The following is a 24,576-nucleotide window of genomic DNA, read 5'->3' on the forward strand; positions in this document are numbered from 1 at the left end:
TCCTCTGGGGGCCCCTAGAGAGAGAGAGAGAGAGACAGAGACAGAGACATAGAGAGAGAGAGAGAGAGAGAGAGAGAGAGAGAGAGAGAGAGAGAGAGAGAGAGAGAGAGAGAGAGAGAGAGTCAATATAAACAGAATAAGAAAGTGAGGATGAGGTTTGTGGGCTTCAAAATAAAAGCCTGCTTCTAATCAGACAAATGTGAACATTGACAGCTGTGTGTTTAAAGTTGAGATGAAATGAAAAATGCCTTCTTTTTTTTTTTAACCCTTTTAGATCACATCCCTGGTCATATTGTGCACCTATTTAATAATACATGCCAACAAAATACAAAAAAAATCTATTTCTTTGTATTCTTATATCAAAATCCAATCATGTTTTCTTCCTGTAAAACAAAATATTGTGTGCTTACATTGACTTGAACCAACCAGTTTCAACCAATAATATGACACCCACCCATCAATCAACTTTTAGTGGCAAAGAGCTAAGACTCATCATAACACGCCTGTCTATCCTGTTTCACTTGAAAACATGTCACGATGCAGAAGTTAGATACTCTCGAAATGCTGTTTCATCTGGACTTAAAATAGCCTGCCTAATTGCATACTTGATTATTGTTTTAATAATTTAGTTACACACTGATTTAAAAGTTTCCTGGAAAGAATTATAACGAACGAATACCTTCATCATTATACATGTTATGAGATTCAGTGTGCTGTACCGAGCTAGAAGGAGTAAAATATAAATATCAACAGGTGCAGGTGAAGTAGCAAACTTGTAATCCTAAATCTGTGATGTTTTGGCAGATTGGTTCAGGAGATTTATCGCTCTGGGGTAGAAACAAAAGTTCTCGGAGAGAAGGAAAGGAAGCAAAAGATAGCTTTGGTTGGAGGAGCACCGGGCTGCTGCGTCTTGATGTGCCGCCATCTGTCCGCATTAGCTCAGCTTATCAATTAGCCTATGTGTCATTTACCTTAGCTTATAAATTAACCTATACATCATTTAGCTTATCTTATCAATTAGCCTTAACGTCATTTGGCTTAGCTTGTCAATTAGCCTTTACGTCATTTAGCCTAGTTTATCAATTATCCTTTACATCATTTAGCTTAGCTTATCAATTAGCCTATATGCCATTTGGTAGCCTACTAATTATTGAAAAATGAACAGTGTTACATTACCAATTAGTCAATTAGTCAGTAAACAGCAGGTCAGGGCATGCATAATTGTAACACTGACCAGACAGGCAAATAATTGACCAATGTGAATAAAGAATAACTATTTAGTGTAATTGAAGCCACTTATTCAAGGAAAAAATATGATTTCTCTTATTATCTGTACCAAATTACAGTTTTTCTTCCTTTGAAATTTCTGGGACATTAAATCAGTAAAATGAACCACTTGCAAATTAGCATTTAAAAAGCCTTCTTGTGTATTTTAGAGCTTCGTGTGCAGTGAGCCTTATTGTGTTACATGTAACCTATCAATTAATTTTGCATTAATAGTTGTTTTTTATTCTCCTCCCAAGTTTTCAGAGTATATTCACCATTAAGGCTTTTATTTTGAAAGTAATAGCCGGGTTTTATTCTGGCAGGCTTGACTGTAGTGTGTGTGTGTGTGTGTGTGTGTGTGTGTGTGTGTGTGTGTGTGTGTGTGTGTGCGGGAGCATGTGTGCGTGTGGCTCTGTGTGTGTGTGTGTTTGTGTGTGTGTGTGTGTGTGTGTGAGTCCGAGAAGGACTTGCAGGGGAGTGGAGAGTGGAGTAATTCCAGCTCTCTTTAAAACAACTTCTCAGCGCGGAGTTTGGCACCGGAGTCCCCGACCATCCCGGCTTCATCCCGGGACTCTGCAGCGGGATTACAACTTCCACGACAGTGAAAGAAAACACCGGGATTTCAGTCTAGTGAGGATTTATTTTGGGGGTGAAGGAAAGGTTTTAAGGATCGAGGGGCACCCAAAAACTGAAGAGAAACTCTGGAAAACTCTTGGATGTATGCGTCCTGATGCGCATGTTGCTGTTTAGTTAATGTAAACTGATACTGCAGCCTGAGTGGTCTAACTATGGTTTGGGGATTGTGTGCGGGATCTCCACAGTGTTGGGGACTTGAGGGTTTTGTGAGAGAGCTGGCAAAAGTTGTGGCTTAATTGAGTTGGCGACAGCAGGTCACTGAACAGTGACTGTGTGTAGCCTTCTCCTTCTCCAGACGGTTGGTGATGTTTAACGCAACACATGAGTGAATATTGTCTTCTAATGCTGCGGGATAGCCACAAAACGGTGACCACCGGCTGCGCATGTTGTGCGCACCGTGCACAATCCCCAGGTCTTGCGCGACGAGTCTAAATCGATGTGGCATCTCCCGAGACCCGGACGGGACCGACACGACACATCCAAAACTGTCTAGGTTGTCGTATGTTCAAGTCGAAACGCTCAGGTCTTGTACGGCGACTCTGGAGAAGCCGTCTGGTCACCGAGAGCGACGGGCGGGATGGAAGCAGACGAGGTGAGGGAGGACGGAACGGTCCGTGTGGCAGAAACTCAGGAAAGCTCCACAGACATGAGCAGCGGTCGGTGACACACACTGACCCGGCTGCGGGACTCATTGGGGAGGCTGGAGAGCTGACGGAGAGCGCGGAGAGGGAGGAAGAGGAGCAACCTGACGATGACCGGGGTGCCATGTGCGTCCCGGAGCACAGAGGCTCCCGGCGGGGACAGGAGGGCGACAGTAGGACGGTGACGTGTTGTTTGTTTGGGGAATGGGATCTCAGACCTCGGAGCCCATATTGGGCCCCGAGAAAAGACGGAGGGGGGCCTTGTCAGTGCTCACCAAGGCACGGGGCGCTGGAGGAAGAACTCGCGAGCACTGCTCATGCTTTTCTGAAAAGACTCAAGGAGAGATGTCTGGACGCCTTGGTGAAGGCTGTAGAGACCAAAGGAGGGATACCGAGCGAGTGCGTCATGGTGCCGAGCACTGAGCTGCGGCTCGATGCTCATCACATCTCTCCACAGTATCTCCTGTGCAGACTGTACCGCTGGAGCGACCTGCCGCTCTCAGCTCGGCTCAAAGCGCTGTGCCACTGCCAGAGCTTCGGCGCAGTGGACAGCGCGAAAGTGTGCTGCAACCCCTATCACTACAGCCGCTTGTGTGGGCCAGGTAAGGACACCAGGGGCGGGGGGTGGGGGCTAGATCAGATCCTCAGGGGACCTTTACCCTTAGAAAAGACCTTTTAAATTGCAGCTGATTAGATGTGGGCTATAGGTGACAGGGAAGATGAGAGGACATTATTCAGGGTAAATATCTTCATGCTGCTCTGTCAACCTCCTCCACATTTAACATCACTCAAATCAAGCCATCACAAGTCTTCTCTGAGGGGCCCCTGTGACTCCCCCAAGAAGCTTTTGGGACCCCACTTTGAGAACCATTGCGCACCAAAGCCAGGTTGAGGGCCTTGAGATTTAACTTAATCTCATAAACAGTCTTTGTGCAATCTAAAGATTAATGGCTCACACAAGATAGCGTGAAATTAATGGGAATTTACAATAAACCAGAATGTTTATAAGTTGTTGTTTTTTTCTGAGGCCTGCAGCTCAAGACATATGTTGATTTAAGTGTTGAACAACGTCACAGTCACGGTTATTCAGTTATTCCTCTTGATTCAATTGTTTCTGATGAAGTCATCCAGCATATTTTACACGCGTGTTAAGTGATCATAATCATATTGAAACTCAAAATGCAGCAACACCCTTGAGAACAAATGTTATTGAGCTACACTCACACATACTTCTCTTGTGTTTTTATTGCCTGCCCTACAGTTTTATTTCATAACTCTGCTCTTGCTTTGGTCCACCATTTCTTTGATATCCTCTCGACATTCCAAACACATTACACACTTATTTAAATCTGCGCAAAACTTTGCTTCCCACATCATCCAATTGAAGGTCGCTCTCAAGTTGCACTTAGGCTCTTTTTTCTCTGACAAGGAGGTCCTCCTCTTGTTATTTAGGTGAAGGAGTGCCGATAATATACAGTTTGCATAGTGCTGGCGCCAGACTGACTCGCTGGGTATCTGACTGACTGAGGACTCCGGCAATTACTGGCTCCGCTCTTAAAGGGGCCGCAGCCACAAACCCATGTCCACTCTGCACTGGAGGGACTATCCCTGCTGCTGCAGCATTACTTAGCTTATTTACAGTGCTGCTTTGCACAGAAGTCCTCCTGTGTGTCTGTGTGTGTGTATGTATGTGTGAATGAAACTGTCTGATGATGCAGGACAAGCAGAGGATAAATAGATCAGTCAAAAACTCTGTGAATCAAATACAGTTCTTAAAATAAATAAAGATACAGTGGGTTGAAGTACTTGCAGGTTTAAATTAAGTTGTACAGATATGTTTACAGTGATGCAACTGTGAGCTTTTCAAACAAAGCGATCAATCAACAGCTGCCAGGCTTTGATATAAACATTTGATTGTTTAATGGAGCAAAACCACATGATGCAGATCAGTTGATAATTTAGGATTACGATCATACAGCCTTTAATTTTTCTCATTTTTGTTGTATTTTCCAGAATCACCTCCTCCCCCATACTCTGTGTCCCGTTCAGATGAACACAAGCCACTGGGTGAGTTTTGGAAAAATGGCAAGTGAATGACACAGAGGGTGTCGTCATCATCGTATTTTTAGATTGAAAACACAGATTACTGCTTGTGTTGGAAGTGACGCTGTTTGTCGGGATTTACCTGTGATCATCTTCCCTTTGATGACACCTAGAGTTGATAATACGGAGCCTCTGTTTTTGCATACAAGCTGTCTGTTCCAGGATCTGGAACTAATGATTAGGGATGCAACTAATGATTGTTTTCATTATCGATATATCTGATGATTAGTCTTTCAATTAATTATGTCAGAAAGTAGTGACAAACACAGTTCTCCAGAGCCTAAGGGGATGTCCATAACCTAAACATATTCAACTTGTAATAATGTAAAGCAGAGAAAACCAGAAAACCAGAGAATGTTTGGCATCATGTTTGATAAATGAGAAAGTGATTATCAAACTCAACTACTTGTTACAGCACCAGTCTCATTCTTCTACTGTATGTTTGTCCTTTTTTCCCACATTTACCAGACTCTACTCTGTCTTACACTGAAACTGTGCTGCCCCTCTTCTCCAACCCGCCTCACATTACGCCAAGAGACTACACAGGTGAGTAACTTGAATTATTTATCATTGCAGCAGGACATAAACATTGTGACCAGGCAGATGTTTGCTTCAGATGAGCATGATTTGTATTCCAGAACAGGAAACTTTTCCAACAAGAAAAAAGTTTTTATTTGCATGACATGTATGTGTGTGTGTGTGCATTTACAGACTCACACACTCATGCATGCAAACGCACGTAGCTCACTTATGTCCTCTCCATGAATGTTTACATAAAAGGCTAAATTGCATTTACTGGCGTTATTATGTTGTGCTTTCCTTCCTATTTTCAAAGGTTGTTAAGACAACCAAAAACTCCACAGCATAAAGCTTCTATTGTCCGAGAGGCATGGAGGGCTCGGTGGGGGTCTGGGGTCTCTCGCTATCTAGATGCCGCAGCAGTGTAGCCTTTCTGTCTGTCTTTCTCCCTCTGTACGCTTTCTCCACAGCAAAATATTTCGCTGGGACGAAGCTGCAATAAGATCCCCGTGCATACTCCCAATCCCCTTTGCCTCTGGAACCACCCATCCCCCTCTTTCCCTCTTTCTTCCCTCAAATCCCTCCATTCCTCTCGGCAATTGAGCAGTGGAAAGAGGCTGGCATTTTGGGGGCGGGGGAGCTGAGCGGCTCTGATGAGGCTGAGGTGTAGAGTTTTGTGTGCATGTGTGTATATGTGGAAAGGGAGGGCTGAGGGGTGCGTTTGGACAGGAAACAGCCCCCTCTAGATGATGAAACTGGAGCTTTATTTGTTTACGTGCTGGGGTCGGGTGGAGAGGTGCTTGTAGCGTTAGAAGAAACCCACAAACCCACTCAATCAAGCCTCCCCGGACTCACTTGTGGACGGTGTTGAAAGGTGAATGGGTACCTATGAAGTCTGTGTAGTGTAGTCACGGCATCGCAGACCTGTCCGAGGAGCCCCAATGAGACTTAATTGTGTGTGTGATTGTCAGGTTCTATCACATATGATGAAATACTTGCTCATTTACAATTTTTTTTCAAGTTGTTGTACATGTTTGGTTAGTTTAGAGGCATGGCTGTAGTCAGGATTTTAGAAAACGCCTCACCACTCTCAGAAGATTTTGACCAGAAATCAAAACAAAGAAGATGCCTTAATTACTTTACCATATTCAGTTTATTTGTCAAGGAAAGTTTTTGGACATTTTATTTCCCAACATCAATGTCTAAATAGTGATTTGAAGCCTTAATTCTCCAAACTGCATGGAATAAAATTCTGGGTGAGAAATGCTGACACTTTTTAAATATTCTAACTTTACACCAATCATCGTTGGTGTAAAGTTAGTCGAATTTAAACACACTAAGTCTAAAAATACTGGAATCAGCTTATCAAATACCCACCATGTGTAAGATTTTAATTGTAGAATCTAACCAACCACGGTATGAAACAAAGCAAATTCACAAAAAATAGAAAATAAAGAGGGTCTGCAATGGTAGCTATGGCTCTGTTTAGATGTTTTTTGAGGCTGTGACTTAAGAGTTAACATGCATTTTTAATACAAATAATGATTATTATTTCTTTCTTTCTAAGTGAAAACAAATCTGTCAAACTTGTTTAAGTGTTTCTAAGTTAATTTCACTGACAAAACAAGGACACAAAGTTGTGTTTTAGGAAGCGAATCTTGAAAATAATCCAAATGTCTGTTGAGTCAAGGTCACAATTGAGTGAAGAGTCTAGTTTTAGGTTGAGCTGAGTAGCAAGGGGAGGTACCTCCTATTGTCTGCCTGGTGAAATAAGTAGAAATAGATCAGTTTTCTTACAAGAAGACGTGGTGTGTGAAGTGTTTGTGTGACTCTGCGTGTGTGTGTGGTCTCTGATCCCCTGCCCCCCACACCAGAGCACTGGAGCCGAGAGCTGGATCTCGGGCCAAGAGCATGAGCAAGAACAAGACTTGGCTAAACAGAAGTAATGAAGAAATCTGCATGCAGTTTTTGTCATGAACTCTGACAGGTTATAAGACGCTCCTATTGAGCTACAGCTGGTATAATAACAGGAAATAAGCTGAACATGAAGCGAGTATCAAAGAACTGTAGCTTAAAAAGCCCTTGATGTTGGTTAGATCTTTCAAAAGTGTAAATGAGTCTTTTTTGTGCAGGTGATCCTCTGGAATATCATCTAAAGCCTGTGATGTTTTCTTTAGAACAAAAACAAGCATTGAACATGTGCTCTGGCACTTCAGCATCTTTTTTTATTATTCCTTTTAAACCAGCTAGCTTTAAAGAAAAAGCAGCAGCAGGGCGTGGTCCATACATACCTTTGCCCTGGCCTCTTTTATCATTCGATCAGTTAACGTTCCCTTTAAACCACAGCAAACAGCCCCGCTTTGAAAAAGGAAATGTCTACTGGAGGTTTGGTAGGCTTATATCGAGTTGGACTATCCCTCTGTGACTCCAACAAAACGTGTCATTCAACTGCTTATTGTCAGTGTGTGTGTGTGTGTGTGTGTGTGTCTGTGTGTGTGTGAGTATGTGTGTGTGCGTGTGTGTGTGTGTGCGTGAGAATGAGAGAGACAGGGAGAGACGGGGAGGAATTTCTGTCTGACTCGGTGATAAGATCGTCTCAGAATACTCACATAGGGGTTCTATCAGGACAAAAACACACACACGCACACATATAAACACACTCACCAATCACGCGATTTGTTGGAAGGAAGGCAAAGTTCTGCTTTCGTACCTTCATGATTGGTGCGTAACAAAAAGTTAGATCTCTGCTGCATTTAATGCGGCCTGTTCTGCATATATATAGAGTATATATTAGATATATTTAGACTATTCAGCGCTATTTTCTGCTCCTTCTACTTCTGCTCCCATCCTCCTGTAGCATATATGATTCACATCATGTGACTGATACACAAATTACTAAATCTCGGAATGAAATTTGCCTGCATCACCAAAATCTGTGATTATGGACACTGTTTGCCAGATTTTATAAGTGATGTGGCTTTAGGTTGACACTGATGGTGTATTGGTTCAAAACACTTTGGCCCAAACTGAAATATACAACTTTGACAAACAGGTCAAAATATCCACTTGTACAAAAATCTAATTTCATGACAGACTTTGAGATGAAAGCTAACATACAATGCTAACATATTTTACTTCCAGACCTCTGAACCACCGTCCACATTTCTGATTTGTTTGAATCCCTGTGGCGATGTGCTCGTTGATGGCTGTTTCGGCCAGTAGGCAGCTTTACTAACGGGGACGTAACATAGCTATCCAGGTACATCCACGAAGAATAACAACAGAAATAAAACACCCCAATATGGCGACAAGCATGGATGAGATCGTCTCTGCTGACAGGTTGTTGTAAGTCGACTCAAACATAAGAAAAAACAACTCTGAGAATGTGTAACTGCTACAGCAGCTTCTCTGGCGACGTGAAAAAGACGCTGATGGGACTGAAACATCACCGAAAGAACATAACCTACCTTCCAAACAAAAAACAGCTAACATGAACATAATATCAGACTGAATGAATGAGGTGAAATTAAATGGCCGTTCAGTCTAATTATTAAGCTAATGCTGCCATTCTAACATTAACATATCGATTTGTTGTACTGTAGCGCTACATATGCTAAATGTAACCATGTTAACATACAATTGTCGTTGACATACATGTTGATATGCCATTAATGTATAACATATTACCAGCCCATCATTATCAGGCTGAATTGCATTTAACTGGGTACATTAGTTAACTTCTCTATCTGAATCAATTATATTAGTGTAAATATTGAATTTTATTTCCACTGAATTGCATCTTCTTTTTGATACGTCTTTACTTCTTTCCCCCCGAGTAGGAGATATAATATTGGCAGAAATCCCCCCATAATTACTAGATAATACGAGAAGGCTGACATTAAGGGTTGTTCCAGCTCATCTGCTCATATTTGCGGTCTGTATGTAATAGATTCAGATTCAGATTGGAAGCGAATGTGACACACAATGTCATAAAATAACCTTTTGATTTACTCCATGGGCTTTCCTCTGGCACAAACTCAGACCAGATTGGACATTTTTGCTCCATGAGTGGTAAAGATCTAAGAATAACAAAGTCTCCATCTTTGTTTCCGGGTGTGTAATGAGAATTACAGCCTGATGTTGCTGCTAGCATGACTGAAGATGTAGTCTTGTTTTTTTACTAGCAGTTCTTTTTTTACAGAAAGCATCCTTTTGATTTTGAGGGATCACAAGCCTAGAAGGACAAATAAATTGAGAAACATCACTAGAGTTGTCAAGCAGTTGTCCACCCTCTTGTCATCAGGGCTCTGGTTTTCCAACATGTGGAAACAAGTGAAGCAATGATACTTAGCGGACATTAGTATGGCCTGGATGCACTGAAGTAAGACAAGAAGACTGCTCCCTCTCTGCCCTCAGTAATCATATTTTGGTGGCTTATTTGCTTAAGCAGAGCAAGGTATCAGCCAAACATCCTGTCTCAAAGCCCTGTCTGCACTCGCTGCAGCATTAACCCCATGAATTGGCCCTTTGACTGATGGGGCACGGCCCAGGAATGTTGGGAAATTGGGAAGGTGAGGGGGAGTAGGGTCTTGGAGTGAAAGAGGTGGGAGGGGGGATAAGGGGGTCTGACTCTGGAGAGTGACATCTGATACATGTTTGAACATATCGCCGTTAATACTTAAGAAACGCAGAGCGGAGCCGACATTCTTGGAAGTTTGGAGGACAGTTTTAAGAGAGGGACTGCACCATGCTGTTTTAGTGAGCTTGGTTCATAAAGCGTTCCAGGTCAGTCCAGGTTGACACAAGGTTTTGTAAATGATCTACTGAGGCTATACGACTCTAAAGTAAAGATTTGTCTCACAGGAGCATGAATTTTAAATGAGATACCTTTTCAGGATCCAAGGAAGAATTGATTTCTGAGATATCAATAATGCACCAAAGTCTTGAGATGTAAAAATAGTGCAAAGACAAAAAAGTAAACACCCACATTCTACCGCGTCCAGCGAGAATCTATCCGTCTAAGTCTGGATGGGTCCTCTCAGTGACCTGAACCTCCAGCCTGTTTGCTGGCGCGCGTACAACACTTGCTCTTATGCCTGACTGAGACACATTAGACTATGGAATTCAACATCAAGTGCTGGCCCATTAACCATTTGCCATTTCCTCAAATATTTTCCATCACGGCTCTTTTTCACTACAAGAAGGGTGAGGACGCGGAGCCACCACTCACTCACAGACTTTTATGTTGACGGTGGTTTAGTGGGGTTTTTGAAGCTTTTTTTTTTCTTTTCACATTTTATGCTAAATGGCAGAATGTTGACACTGTTATTATCTAGAGTAACTTTAAAGCACAGCAGCAGTAGAGTAATGGTGGGTACTTGATTTTCCAAAATGACCACCAAGCAAGTGCAACTCATTATATTTCCCAAACCATAATGTTTTAACCTGAAAATGAACAGCTAATCAACAAATGAAAAATGAAAGAATAGATCAGCAGGAAGGTAGAAACATTGTTCTGAAAGTCATGAGGGCGGGGCGAGAGGAAGGGAATATAAGGGAATATATATTCAAGGAATTATAGATGATGTGAGTATTCTTTGGTAATGTATTTTGATTAACGGTAAGTTGAGATTTAACAATTGAAGTTCATACATACCTGTCAATCACGTTTGTTTCATGCACAATAAAACAAGAGTCAACAGCCATGATAGTGGCTCAGTGAGCCTGTACTTAGGCAATGTTAACACAATGACAGTGATAATGCTAACATGCTGAAGTTTAGCAGATTAAATGTTTACCATGTTCACCATCTTAGTGGTGCTAGTAGTCTTGCTAGTAGCACTATACACAAAGTACAGCTGATGGGAATGTCATGAGTTGTGCAGGAATCGGGTCATAAACAAAAGGTCAAGTCAAAATTTTTGACCTGATGATGGAGCTACAGGATATTAAAAGTTATTCCGATTCATCCTGTGAGGGACATGAATATCCGTACCAAATTTCATGGCAATCTTCCCAAAAGATGTTAGAATATTTCAGTCTGGACCAAAGTGGTGGACCGACCAATCGGAAGACCAACATTGCCAAAGACAAGACCCTCATCATGAAACAGTGTCTCCAATTTCAATCCTGTCCCCCTAGAAATGATGTTTTTATACAACTCAACTGTTTTCCCAATTATGTTGCATTGGCAAACGTAAGCGCTGCCTGGATTATGCTCACAGGCAATATTTTTTTAAAATTAATTAAGCATTATATTTATATATCACTCTGAGGTCAGAAGGAGGAGGTCGGGGTGGATGGCAGACATACAAGATGCAGGCACCAGAGACCGGGGTTCGCATCCTTAGTCCTGTGTGTGTGTTTAGATTTAGGCAACAAAAGCACTTTGGTTAAGGTTAGTGAATGATTGTGATTTCATTTAAATGATAATAAACTAGCTGCTTCAAGTCACTGCATTCTTTTTTTTAAACCAAGACCATGATCTTTCCCTAACTTTAAGTGCTGCTAGCGCCTAAACATAACCATAAAAAGTTTAATGATGCTCTAGTTTCTACCAGTGGATATTTTACTGCAAGAACGGATATTTTGTCTCTGAACGTTTCACTCATACGTTCAGGATTAACATTTTTGCAACTTGCCAAATCCTTTATTTAACAACATTTTCTCAGTATTTTGAGAGAAAATGTAATTCAGCCAGTATTACGTTTCTAGTCAAAGATATTTACTGCATATGACGTAATTTTGAGGAGACGGGGTTACCCAATTAAACCAAAAAAGGTAACTTTTCCTTGCTTACGCTGTTACTTGACAAAACATTTAGAAAAGGTTTATATTGTGTAGTTTATTCATAAGTCTTTATAACTGTAATTCTGAATGAGGCCATTTCAATCGCAGTTTTACTTTTTTTGAGTTTGAACTGTGTTGTTATTTCATCTCAGTTTACTTATCTCATTCTTTCATTTCATTGTCTGACTGGTTTGTCTTCAATCAACTTTAAAAATCTATGATATATTTTTATCTCCTGTATTTAATCATTACATGTACAAATAATCTTAAAACTCCGAGCTGATGGAGTCTCGTCACCTCTTGAGGTTTTCATGCTGAAACGTCTGTCAGTGAAGAAATGTGTAAACATCTTTGTGTACAGATGCACAGATTGATTTTCTGGGCAAATTGTAGCTTGAAGACAGTCAGCATGCATACCTCTACAGTGCTTACTTATTCTGCAAGTGCTTGAGGGTATCTGAGGTCCTCATGCTTCAAACAGATGATGATTGGTTGAGCAGGAAAGGATTTCCGTATTACTGCGGTTTGGCCAACTTGGAACTGAAGGAAAGAAGCAAAAGCACATATTATTTATTCCCTATTTTTAAATATTTTCTTCATTAGATTTATTTTCCGGGATTTCTGTGTTTGATCTTCCTACGTTCTGGCTTCGTAGATGCAATGCTGATTCATTGCATTTCCATCGACACTGTGTGCAGTTTGCAGGCAGATACAAAAAAAAAGTGTTTTCAGACTTGCAGATGCAGAAGCATGTTTCAAGACATTTACAACTTGTAGGTCCCACTGGATTTGCATGTATTTAAGAGGTCTTACACATCATAAGCAGATTGTCTTTTTTGTCATATCAATGATGTTCTGATTAGCTTTTCTCCCTTCTTTCAGTGTCCCCTTCATCTTTTTTCCTTTTTTTTCTTTTAGTCCACTTTTACTCTTCTTTGTCAGTTCATTTTACTTCTGCCTTTTATTGTTTGTACACCCTCTTTTGATCTCTTCCTTCCTTCTCTCTCTCTCTCACTGTCTTTATAACTCTTATTCTTTCTCTCTTTTACTTCAGTCCATGTTGTCAGGCCATCACAATTTAAAATAAGGTTTAAATTACAGGACTGACTGTGGCTTTCCGTTGTTCCCTCAGAGTTTTTGCCAACTCGCAATTTGGCTTTTAATGGAATCCTGCCATGCTGCTGAACCTAAAGATTCTTTGCAGATGTCGACAGGCTCTGACTCTGTGAAATGTAGGAAGCTGTCGCCTGTGCTGTGCACTGTGAAGGCAGTTAGTTAAGGCTTTATTTGTTTATTTGAGGGAAGCGGCATTCACCTTGTTTTCAGGCGTTGTAGCTCCCTGTTTTTAGGGAGGGCATTGTGTGTGTGTGTGTGTGTTTGTGTGTGTTCATAAGCATTCACCCATGATACTGGAAACTTGCTGCTCAATAAGTCCCACACTGACACACAGACATAATACAATATTCACTCTTACTGAAAAATGTAAGACCATATACACACTCTTTCACACACACACACACACACACACACAGAGCTTTTGATCATAATTTAATTCTTACTCAAAAACTACCTGTTCATTGTCTTTGCATCGTGAATTACAGTCATGTTTGATGCTTTTCAATAATGTTACTCTCCCTAATTTCTTTCTTTTTGCTTTTAGATATGCTACCACTTTGGTTCAAACATGATCTAACTAAAGTGTATGATCGAGTTTTCTGGTGACACTGCTATTCAGTGTGAAACCTGTATGATTAGAACATAGATACAATAGTGATTCCCATTAATTTTCTTGATTTATAAGGTAACACTTTACAATAAAGTACACAGCAGTTCATCTTCTTGATAATAATCTTCTATATAGTCCTTGATTCAGATTCATTGAGGAACTTCTTATTAGCGATTCATTGATTATGAGGTTGTTACTGATTTGTTTTTTATTCCTTTGTAACTACTTTTTGTACTGTATCATAAAATGTTCCAAAATTATGTTCTACAATATTGCATTTGATATAAATAAGGATACAAGTATTCAATAGTAGCGTTTTTCTTTTTTTGTTGCAATTTTTTATGATTTACAGACGCAAAAAATCAGGTGCCAGGTGATTTATTTCGTACCAATTTCAGTTCATAAAAGTGTTTAAATGCCATACGAACAAAAACAAAAATGATTATTTCTCAACATATTTCTTTCAACATGAAATAAATGTTCAAAATGTTCATTTGCTATGTTGCTTGCGCACGCTTTCTTAAATAGCAACATACAATTTCACAAGTCTTAAAGATATGGAGAATGTGGCAGATGGTAAACATGTTCACACTTCTGCTAATTTTCTCAAGTATATCTGTCAAATTAGTGCAGGTCTCACAGTTCTTGTGTTTCCTCCTGACCGTGTTTGTTAAGTTTAGTGATTTTGTATTTTTACTGCTGCTACTTTCAAATTCACCCAAATTAAGTTTAAGTAGGAATTTCATAAATATTTCTTCATAGTGGAATAAATCGATCGATTCCACCAATAAATGTGTGTAATTATGTAGCGAGGAGTGAAGGCCATATAGTCGGATCACGTGAGACTCAATGAGAGACTTGTCAACTTGACCCCTGTGACTGGCTGAGCGGGGGGAGGAAGTGTCGAGGAAGAGGGCCTGTCCAGGAATGTGTTGGGAGGGGAGGTTTGTCAACTACAGCGAGCTCTGCCTCTCTGTGTCTGTCTCTGCTTTTCTGTCTCTAATCAGATTGAAATAATCTTTCTTAAAGGTACAAAAAAACTAAAGGTTAGTTATGATTAAAGCTAAAATATGACGGCATATTTGTCCTCTCGAAGCGGTGAGCTAAGTCTGATTTCTGTCTGTATGATACCTGTATCGTGTAGATGTGTCTCTGGTGCTTCTGTAGGTAAACACGGGCACCTTCTCAAAATACAACCACATGTGTTGTGTAGAGAGGCTACACTGGTTTTACAGTCACCACATGAACTGTAGCTAATGGTAGTGTTTGTTGATAGTGAAGACAACATGGAGCAGACAGTAATCTTTCTTTACTCTTATCAAAAAAACGCTACACAGATTAGCTCATTCTCATCTAGCAAAGAAAGTTTCAGTGCACACTTTGCCTCCTTTGTTTTTGAGCGTGATCGAACGTGAATGTGATTACATCAGGTTGAGTGGGAATGCACAGCGACCGACCAGACAATCATCTTTTACGCCGGTGCTACAACAGTCAAGAGGTAGAGCCAAAGCAGAACAATAAATCACTTTGTTGTTACTGTGGGAAGGATAATTAAGGCTTCAGTCCCACCATCCTCTGGCTCTGTTGGTTAAGTTGCATTTAAAACAGTTGCAGAAACTAAACCTGCTTCAAGATACTAACAGTTAGACCAGTTCAGGACCCCTCACAATAACACACAGTACAATCAGCCTGTCAGGTTCTCTTTATTAGATAAATTCAGGTCAAGTGAAGTGAAGTCAGTTTTATTTGTATAGCCCAATATTTGCCTGCAGGGGGCTTTACAATATGTACAACAATACAACATCCTTTATCCTTGGACTTATGAGTCAGATAAGGTAAAACTTTCCAAAAGCACCTTTAATGGAAAAATTTGAAGAAACCTCAGGAAGAGCGAAACAGAGGAATGATCTCTCTTTAGGACGGACGGAGATGCAATATAACTGAAATGCAGCATGGAAACACAGGATGACAAAATTTATAGACGGACTGATATACATAGGCATATAGACATAGACATATTGATAGACATATATGAAGGAGGACATTTAGCAACTTCTACATACCACCAAACAGGAAGGTCCACCCCTAGAAATCACAAAAGAAGATCCTATCAACCAAAAATATACAATGACTCATTACTGAGTCTTCTGAGTCATTAGCTAGCTGTCATATTTTACTGACATGAGGCATCCCTGCAGTGCTTTCTCATTGTTCAAGTTCAGTGCTTTTTCATACTGCTTCAATTTTAAGGGACACGCAGGGTTACTGTATGAGTCAGAGCAGCTTGTTCTTGCATTTAAGAAGAAAATGTGTTCACGATCTCCAATGGCAAGGTTATTGTGCAACAGAAAGAAACCAGACTGCATCTTCACTGCAGTGATGTGGCGTAGACGTGTCTCTGTGTATGATGGGCGTAAACCGATATTTCACTTTGCAGGAACTTGTACAGCATTTAGTAAGTTTTCCTCATTCTGAGTTTAATTAAATTGAACTCAGAATGAGGCCTACAGTTGCCCGGAGGAGCACTGATAACGTGGTTGGATGTATTATTCATTTGTGAGGATGCATTTTTCAGATTATCCATTGGGTTTTGTTTTTTTTATGTTTTTTTAGCTTGAGAAGGTACACTTAGTTTATCTGAAACATTCAAAATCACCAATGATTTTCAATTTTCTTTGACCAGCGACAACATGCTGGTTCCCACGTAGATTGAGCAGTTTTAAAACTCACCAATTTTCACCAAACAACAAAAGAACAAATGTCAAACAACAGTTTATAATCTGGATTTCATATCACCTGTCAGATGAAAAGTTTGCAACATCAGCCTTCATTAAGAGCTTCACAAACATGAGTTTCTTCAACTGTAATCATGGAACTGAAGTGAAAACATCAAAATCACCTAAACAGGATTTTTCTAAGAAGTTTTTTATGTGTTTCGCTTCTTGGTATCTCGGTGGATGATATAAGACATGAGAATTCCTTGGCTTGAGTTGTCTGGCACTTTGAAGTAGCAGCAGAAATGCAGGAAACTGGTTACTTTCACTCTTCCTCTTGGAGGAGCCTTCTAAACAGCTTCCAAACACATCTTCCCTAGGAATTTTACAGACACAAATGTTAACATTCCTACAGATGTGTATATGAAATAATGGGTTGATGGTACGGAATCGAATTTATTTGTATTATTAAAACAAGAAACAGAAAAATGCCTGGTTTCACACTGCAGCAGGCTACATCATAAGATCCACCTCACAATGGAAAAAAGAGGGAGAAGGAAGGAGTGTGTGTGTGTGTGTGTGTGCAAGAATGTGTGTGTTTTTATGTGTTTGCGAGCGAGAGCCCCGTTGTGTTCGACTGTAAAGCCCATGTCTGGCGATAACGCAGCCCTCTGATGGCAGAGATAGTCGAGACGCCAGCTTAAATGTGGCTTGCTGGATTGAAGTTGCCCTGTAATGATAGTTGTCTCAAACAACACAGAACCTACCATTTGCAGCCAGGGAGGGGTGTTTTCTTTTCTTCCCTTATTTTATTTTATTCCTACTTTTTTAGAACTTTAGGAGGAAATTTGAGGAAGTGGAATCAAAACAAAGCATCTTAGAGGCGACCGACAATGGTCAGTAGCTGAATTCTATCCTCGCTTCTCGTCCCTCTGTCCCCCTCTACACCTCCCCTACTCCCTCTCCCCAACCCACACACTTCTTTCAGCACAGTGGAAGAGTCTAATAACTGGAGGGGAATCTAATCCTTGGCACTGGATGAAAGACGAGGGTCTCCCTCCCTCCCTCTCTTTCTCACAGTCTCTTTCTCTCCCTTCATTTTTTTCCGTGGATGCTGGTTATGCTTGGCAGGTTCTCTCTCTCTCTCTTTCTCCCTCTCATTTTCCCGCTCCCTCTTTCACTCAGTTTTTTTTAATTTTTACTCTTTTACTTCCCCTTTTTTCCCCAACTTTCTCCCTCTCAGTGCAGGTTAAGGTTGGCAGGAGGGAGACTCCGCTCCTCCAACTAGAGAAGGGGAAAGAAGAGAGTTTAAAGGAATAGTTCAACAGTTTCGGAAATGTGATTATTCACTTTTTTTCTGTTAAATATGACGCCACAGGAAGTGGATGACTCTGACTTTGTCAGGTGTGGTAGTGTCCTGTCATCACTGTGAGGTTGCCAGGCAAGTCCCTGCATCCCGTCAAAAGACAGTCTGGCACGAAACTTCCCACCATAACACCTTCATTTTTCATTTCTCCAATTTGGTTTTTGTGCGGATTAAATGAACAAGATATAACATATCATATAACTTGTGAGCTTCAGGCAAATTTTTTTACATTTCCCCTTGTTTCCTGGCTTTATGCTAAGCTAAGCTGCTGGCTGTAGCTTCATATTTATTGCACAGACATGAGAGGGGTCTAAATTTTCTCATCTAACTTTCTGCAAGAAAGCGATTAAGCACATTTTCCATAATTCCAAAATATTCCTTAAACATATATTCATTTATGATTCAAGCTGATAAAAAAAAAACACAGAGGAGTAAAAGAAAGAGGAAAGATGAGCGGTGCTGTCGTTTGAAGCTCAGGTTCAATATTCTGTGGGGTGCCGGCAGGAAACTGAGTGTCTGACCTCTGAACTTAGATTGCCACTGCTTTGTGTCAGCCCAAAAACAAAACTAGTCCTGAGTTGTTTTATTACAGCAAGTAGCAATAAGTATACATTCAGCTTACCTCCCCACTGTTGTTCAGGCTTTAGAGAAAAACATCCATGAAGTGTACCGGGTGTTTCGGTGAGATTGGCACTAAGAGACAGTGATTTTGAAATGAAATAACAAAGGCTACTTATCTAATTGGTAAACAGAGCTGTTAAATGGTGGTTGGCTTAAATGCTTGCAGGACGCTGTAATTGCTGCCAGCCCTCACATACAGATGAACAAGCAGGCACGCACACACAGAGGTTTTCGACTTCCTCCGCTCGAACATAAACATACTGATAACCTCCAGTTTGAACCCGTCTTTAAAAATTCCATTGAAGAAGCTGGTTGCCCACCCGCTCCTTCCTCCTCCCTCCTCGTCTGCGCTCCCTCGTTCTCACACAAGCTCATTATACCTTTAGTTGGATGATAGCCAGACTGAGCATGATGACACTAAAGACTGTGCCAGAAACATTAAACATGACATGCTGTACCACTCGGGCTGTCAAACAACAGTGGAAATACTGATTTATCATATTTTTTAACATAATATCAGTTAATCCTCAGTGAAAAAAAAAATCCACTGTAGGACTATGGTGCTAATGCTTAACGTGAAATATAGCTGTCTGTGTTTTTATGGGTTTATAGACATAGCTACACATGTAAGATAACACGAAAGAGAAACAGAAAATACATAAGCAGACAGAGAAACTTAGTGCCTAGTAACCGAAAACAAACTCAAATATGATACATTAAAGAATAAAATCATAAATGGTAAATGAATAAATAAGTAAACATGTAAATGAGCAAACAAGCACACTCTTGTAAATGTTAAATAGTCACTTCAAAGTATAACGATAAAGTTTTTGAAGCTTCTTTTGGCATCATATTCTTGAGATTCGGCCTTTAGATGCTCTCTCTGTCTGTGATATGAATACTCGGTGCATTAGAAACTTAAAAGCTAGGATTTAATACTAGATTCTGTGCTGCACCCTTCATTATATGATAGAAATTAAAGTGCACTATGTCTAAAAAACCCTAAAAAAGTCCCAAGTTTGTTTTATGTCTTCTTTGGGAATTAATTTGATCGTGAGCTCATAAAGTCTCCCTGTGTTTCCCCAGACATGTTTGTGTTGCCTTATTACAGGGAAGAGCATGGCTTGTAAAAGTGTGTAAGTTTGTGTGTGTGTGTGTGTATGTGTGTGTGTGTGTGTGTGTGTGTGTGTGTTTGAGAGAGAGAGAGAGAGAGAGAGAGAGAGAGAAAGAAAGAGAAGGAGAGAAAGAGAGAGATCCTGCTAGCTGAGCAGCCTGCTCTCTTATTGGAGAGCTGTAAAAACTCCAGACCGCAGGAGTTGCCAGCCCGGAATTCACTAATGACACACGTGGGCCTCAGATGAGAAGTGCAATTTTGTGTGTGTGTGTGTGTATGTGTGTATGTGAGTGTGTGTTATAGTCATACTGTTTGCATCAGAAGGCCCAATTTGTGTGTATACATGTGCATGTGTGAGGCCCTATCTCATCATCTAATGTGTGTGTGTGCTTGTATTTGCGTACACATCTCCTCCTCCTCCTTCTCCTCCCAGCGCCCCCGTACCACCCCTCTTTTACCCATCCCCCTCCTCCCCCCCCCGGAATGAAAATGGCCGCTGTGCAAACATAACACACCTAGCCTAATCTCGGTCCTGGTTTCACCCAAACGCAGCTTGTTAATGGGAGGAGGGCAGCCATTCTGGCCCCTGGTGGATGAAGAGGGGGTGCTCGCTGGAATATGAAAGGAATGGGGCCACAGGCACATGGGTCTTTAAATCCTCTGTGTCAGTAGAGTCTCTGGAACAAAATAATGGCATCACTCTGTGTGGGAGTTAATGTGAGCTGATAGCATGAGGGCTGGGGGGTCAAGGGTTCACGGGCTTGCGCTAGGTTGACAGAGAGCTGAATGCTTCCCTCCGCCTCCCCCCCACTCCCCTCTCTGTTGCCCTCCACCTTCCCCTCTTTAACTCTGGACCTGAAGGAGTGTGTTATGAGGAGAGATGGTGAGAGATGTCAGTGGAGGAAGTGGGCTGTTCAGTGTTGACAGTTTTAACCCCTTTTTCAAAATATACAGACGGGTGACAAATTAAAGGAAAAGTCTGAATAAATGGAGAAATATAAGAAATGACGCTTCCGCACAAGGCAAGGGGTCAGTGAATGGTTTGATAGTATAAATAGAGTATAAATATGATGTGAATTATTTGCTGTGGCCTTGAAAGTAAACAGATCTTTTGGTCGTGCTAACCTGGAATTATGCTTCTGCAAAGAAACGCCTCTGCGGAGAAGGGTGTTATGCGTAAAGCGAGGGTTCGAAGAGGAGGCGACACACATGCCTCCTAAATCTCAATAACACGTCATACAGTTGAGTGTCAAGCTGCTTGCTTTGACTCCCGTCCTGTCAGAAGGGGGGGTTGAAAACAAAGAAGAAAACGACATAAACGTTAAAGCTTACAAAACATGTTCAAGTAAGGATCTCAGAACGACCCCCATGTACGTTCGCCTACGTGCAGCCCGGAGAAGCACGTTTCAACCTTTAGACAACACTCTCCTACGCCATCATCAAAACACTAAATGAGGGAATATCTTTCGCAGGAATGGTGTTCACCCCTCCCATAGAGTTCCAGTAAAGACTTGAAGAATCTATTCCCAGGAGCACTGATGGTGTTCTTATGGCTCATAGTGGCGCAACACCTTACTAAGACACTTAAGTTGTTGTTTTTTTCGTTTAATTTGTCACCCGTCTGTAGGTCTACAAGTCAAAGCTTGTACTGAAGTTTGCACATCAAGCAATGGGAGAAATTATTTTGTTTCGCAAGGTAGAATAAAAATTTGAAACTCCTACGACCTGCGTGTTGCTGTTGTGAGCTAAAATGTATCATTGCTTTGAAGAATGCATGAGTAAGTTACAGTGTGAGACGAGGGGTGGGCTTGTAAGTCTTGTTTTGAGCATCGATACTAGCATGAATAGGATCAATACTGCTGTGTTCATGCTGCAATTACTTTGTTAGTTTAGACAATCAAAACTGTAAACGTTTGCTATTTTCCGTTAAAAAGGTCCAACTGAAATTAATTTTTTTGTCTACTACAGCACACAGCTCTGTAAATCACTTGTTCTGTGTTCTGCTTTGAGGAAAAATCAGAAACCAAAAGGGAGAAATTTATATTTTAAAATTATTTGATTTCATGATGGTACCCACTAGTTTTACATTATTTTGATTAATAACTGTTTCACCATCCACTTATGTAAGCTTGACACAGCAAATCAAATCTAGCATAAAGTGATAACATGGTGTTCAATCATAGTCAGAGCAGACGGTCACACTGAGCCTGATAGCAGCCGGCTGCACAACGCAAGAGCCAAAACAACCCACAAAACCTTTCCTGCTAAAGTTTTCTTCTTATCTAAACTTATAAACAAAAGCCTTGTTGAACGAGCCACCAAACAAATGTTCACTGGGGAAAAGTGCACCGCTAACGTTAGTTAGCAGCTTAGAAAGCTAATTAGCTGTTTAGCTGCAGCACATTAAACAGCATGTTAACATACTTGAAAAATTAGATGTTGGTTTGGTTGTTGCTCTTCAAAATCCCTGTTAGCGACATGCTGTCTGTCCATGACTCGTGTCTACAGAAGTTTGTTTACTTTGTCTCCATTCCATAAATAGTATGAATAAACATGTATTGTTTGCTAAAGCATTTGGTGATAATGAAAATGAATTTAGACGTAGCCCATTAATGTTGGCTCTGGCTCTACATGGCTCTCCCCTACATGATAGTACATTATCTGCTTTGAATGATTAAGTTATTGATACTGAGTGTTCTGTATTACTTACTGTGTCAAAACTAATTTTGTGTTATCGCCCACTCCTACTGAGAATGGAGAAAAGACTGAGCATGTTTGCTCATGTTTTCATAAAGACTTCTTTTCCCATCCTCCCTTCTTCCTCCTCCTTAAGATAACATCATTCTCCTCCCTTTATGACAAATAAAAGTTGTAAAAAAATTGCAGTAAAGATTTACTAATACAAACATGAATTCTTCTTCTTTTATTCCCCTCAGACACTGGTACCTCCCTTGGTTCCTCGACCTCCGGCGGACATCGCTCTCACTGGTGCAGCGTTGCCTACTGGGAACAGCGCACACGCGTGGGTCGCCTTTATCCAGCCTACGAGCCCTCGCTCAGCATCTTCTATGACCTACCTCAGGGAACAGGCCTCTGCCTCGGCCAGCTCCATGCCAACGCCTACCACAGTCGCCGTGACGACCCAGGCAGCCACGGCACATCAGGACTTCACGGCCACCACAGCCGTGGAGGTGGAGGGAACAGCAGCAGCAGCAGTGTGCAACAGATACGCAGTAAAATCGGCTTCGGCATCGTGCTGAGCCGTGAGCCGGATGGAGTGTGGGTGTACAATCGCAGCCAGCACCCGGTGTTTGTCCACTCACCCACTCTTGACCCGCCCAGTGCTCGAGGGCTGAGCGTGAAGAGGGTGATGCCGGGCTTTTCCCTCAAGGTGTTTGACTATGAGCGCTCCAGCTGGATGGCGGAGCACGGCGTGAAGCCTGAGAGCCAGGAGGGGCCCTGGGACCCCCACAGTGTTCGCATCAGTTTTGCTAAAGGATGGGGCCCCTGCTACTCCAGACAGTTCATCACCTCCTGCCCGTGCTGGCTGGAGGTGCTACTCAACAACCACAGATAGCACACAAACACTCTCACAGATACACAGGAGGTTTCCTGACCCAGTATCCTAATTGTAATCTACCTAGATTTAATATAAAATTTATATATTATATAAAATATATTATACATGTAAATACTTGAGTCATTTTTACAATGCAATTATTTATGTATAGTGTAATGTGTATATAGACAAAATAAAAAGGAACAAGAATATGCACTTTTGATTCTATATATGCATTGCAGAGTTTCTCAGCATCATTTTGCAAATATAAACTGTAAAAATAAGACGAACCTGGTCTATGTTCTCATGATTTAGCAATTCCATCAAAAAGTATGCCATACACTCATTGTCAATAAAGTATTTGTATTAAATGAAGCTTTATCTGGTGGTCTCAAGTGCTTTTACCCGACGCTCTTTGATAAGTCAGCGACATGCAAAGTTCCTCATCGATGAATGGCATATTTAGCAACGTTTTATCAAGGAAAACACTTTTCCTGGCTGTTTTCTTCCAGAGCAAACACAGTTCTGTTTCAAAATGGATGCTGTTTTTAAGGTTTAAAAGATGATTGAAATGTGTTCTGTGTGTATGAACTGCCATGAACCATGAACAACATGGAGAAAAATGCTGCTGAGTGTGGATAAGTGGATAAGATGGTGAGGACAAACCTCAATTTATTAGTGTTGCCAAAAAGGACATTTTTGTGGGTGACACATAAGATTAAATTAACACTGAATATCCACCACAGGCTCTAAAGACTGTTTGTTGGTCTTGTAGGTTTTAAGATATTTTGATATGCCATATTTGCTTATTCGTTAACACTTTTCAAACATCCTTTATGCACTAGTGGTGCAATTTACATTTTAATTGGTCTTGTTGGTTTCCTGAGACAAAGTTTTTGCTGTGTAACAAAATAATTGAAGCTCAAAGGTCCACTTAATAGCTTCTAACCACATGTCACAGTCTTCTTCAGTGAATGGCATGTGGAACCACAGTCACATAATAGCAAGTGGTGGTATATCGGCGTGAGATTGTTACTCCTGTCTCTGTTCAAGGATGGCCTCAAACTTTCTCCAGTCGTCCACTGGGCCCCTGGCCGATGGCTTTGACCCCTTCCCAGTCATCGCTGTAACTGGTTCTTATCTCGTGGGTGAAGTTACACATGAATGTATAGTTTACGGCATACTTTCGGAGCCTACATGTCACCAATGTCACTAAGCTGTAAACTTCTCAAAAATTTAACTGCTTGGGGATGACAAGAACTGTGACTGGTCAGTTCGGGCTGCTTGTGTTTTCTCCATTCAGTTATCTTCTCCCTCTCAGTAACACACATCTAGTTCAGCCCTCTACACTTCAAACTTCCTGCTTACTGCAATCATTTCTCTGTCACAGTGAATGGAGGAACATAGACGTGGCAACTGCACTGCAATAGTCTCAAAATAGAAGTTATCTGAGCTGTAGTTCTATAAGTACCTGTGTAGGCTAATGTTGCTCTATATCACAAAGTGAATGAAAGAATGAAAA

General features: G+C 41.1%; 1 protein-coding gene across 1 annotated transcript; it reads left to right on the plus strand.

Annotated features, from left to right (window-relative positions):
• The first annotated feature begins 465 nt into the window (after positions 1-465).
• LOC121894409 (mothers against decapentaplegic homolog 6-like) lies at positions 466-23,429 on the plus strand. The gene is made up of 5 exons (XM_042407021.1): positions 466-759; positions 1,789-3,145; positions 4,557-4,610; positions 5,115-5,192; positions 22,432-23,429. The coding sequence occupies exons 2-5, from the start codon at positions 2,404-2,406 to the stop codon at positions 23,070-23,072; spliced, it is 1,515 nt and encodes a 504-aa protein (XP_042262955.1). The 5' UTR covers positions 466-759; positions 1,789-2,403; the 3' UTR covers positions 23,073-23,429.
• The last annotated feature ends 1,147 nt before the right edge of the window (positions 23,430-24,576 follow it).

This window comes from Thunnus maccoyii, chromosome 1, assembly GCF_910596095.1.
Source record: "Thunnus maccoyii chromosome 1, fThuMac1.1, whole genome shotgun sequence".
Lineage (NCBI taxonomy): Eukaryota > Metazoa > Chordata > Actinopteri > Scombriformes > Scombridae > Thunnus > Thunnus maccoyii.

Bases quoted from the DNA above. Each gene is read 5' to 3' on its own strand.
- LOC121894409 (XM_042407021.1), top strand. From the start codon at position 2,404: ATGTTCAAGTCGAAACGCTCAGGTCTTGTACGGCGACTCTGGAGAAGC. The intron at 3,146-4,556 runs GTAAGGACACCA...TGTATTTTCCAG, and splicing joins CAGCCGCTTGTGTGGGCCAG to AATCACCTCCTCCCCCATAC. The intron at 4,611-5,114 runs GTGAGTTTTGGA...CACATTTACCAG, and splicing joins AGATGAACACAAGCCACTGG to ACTCTACTCTGTCTTACACT.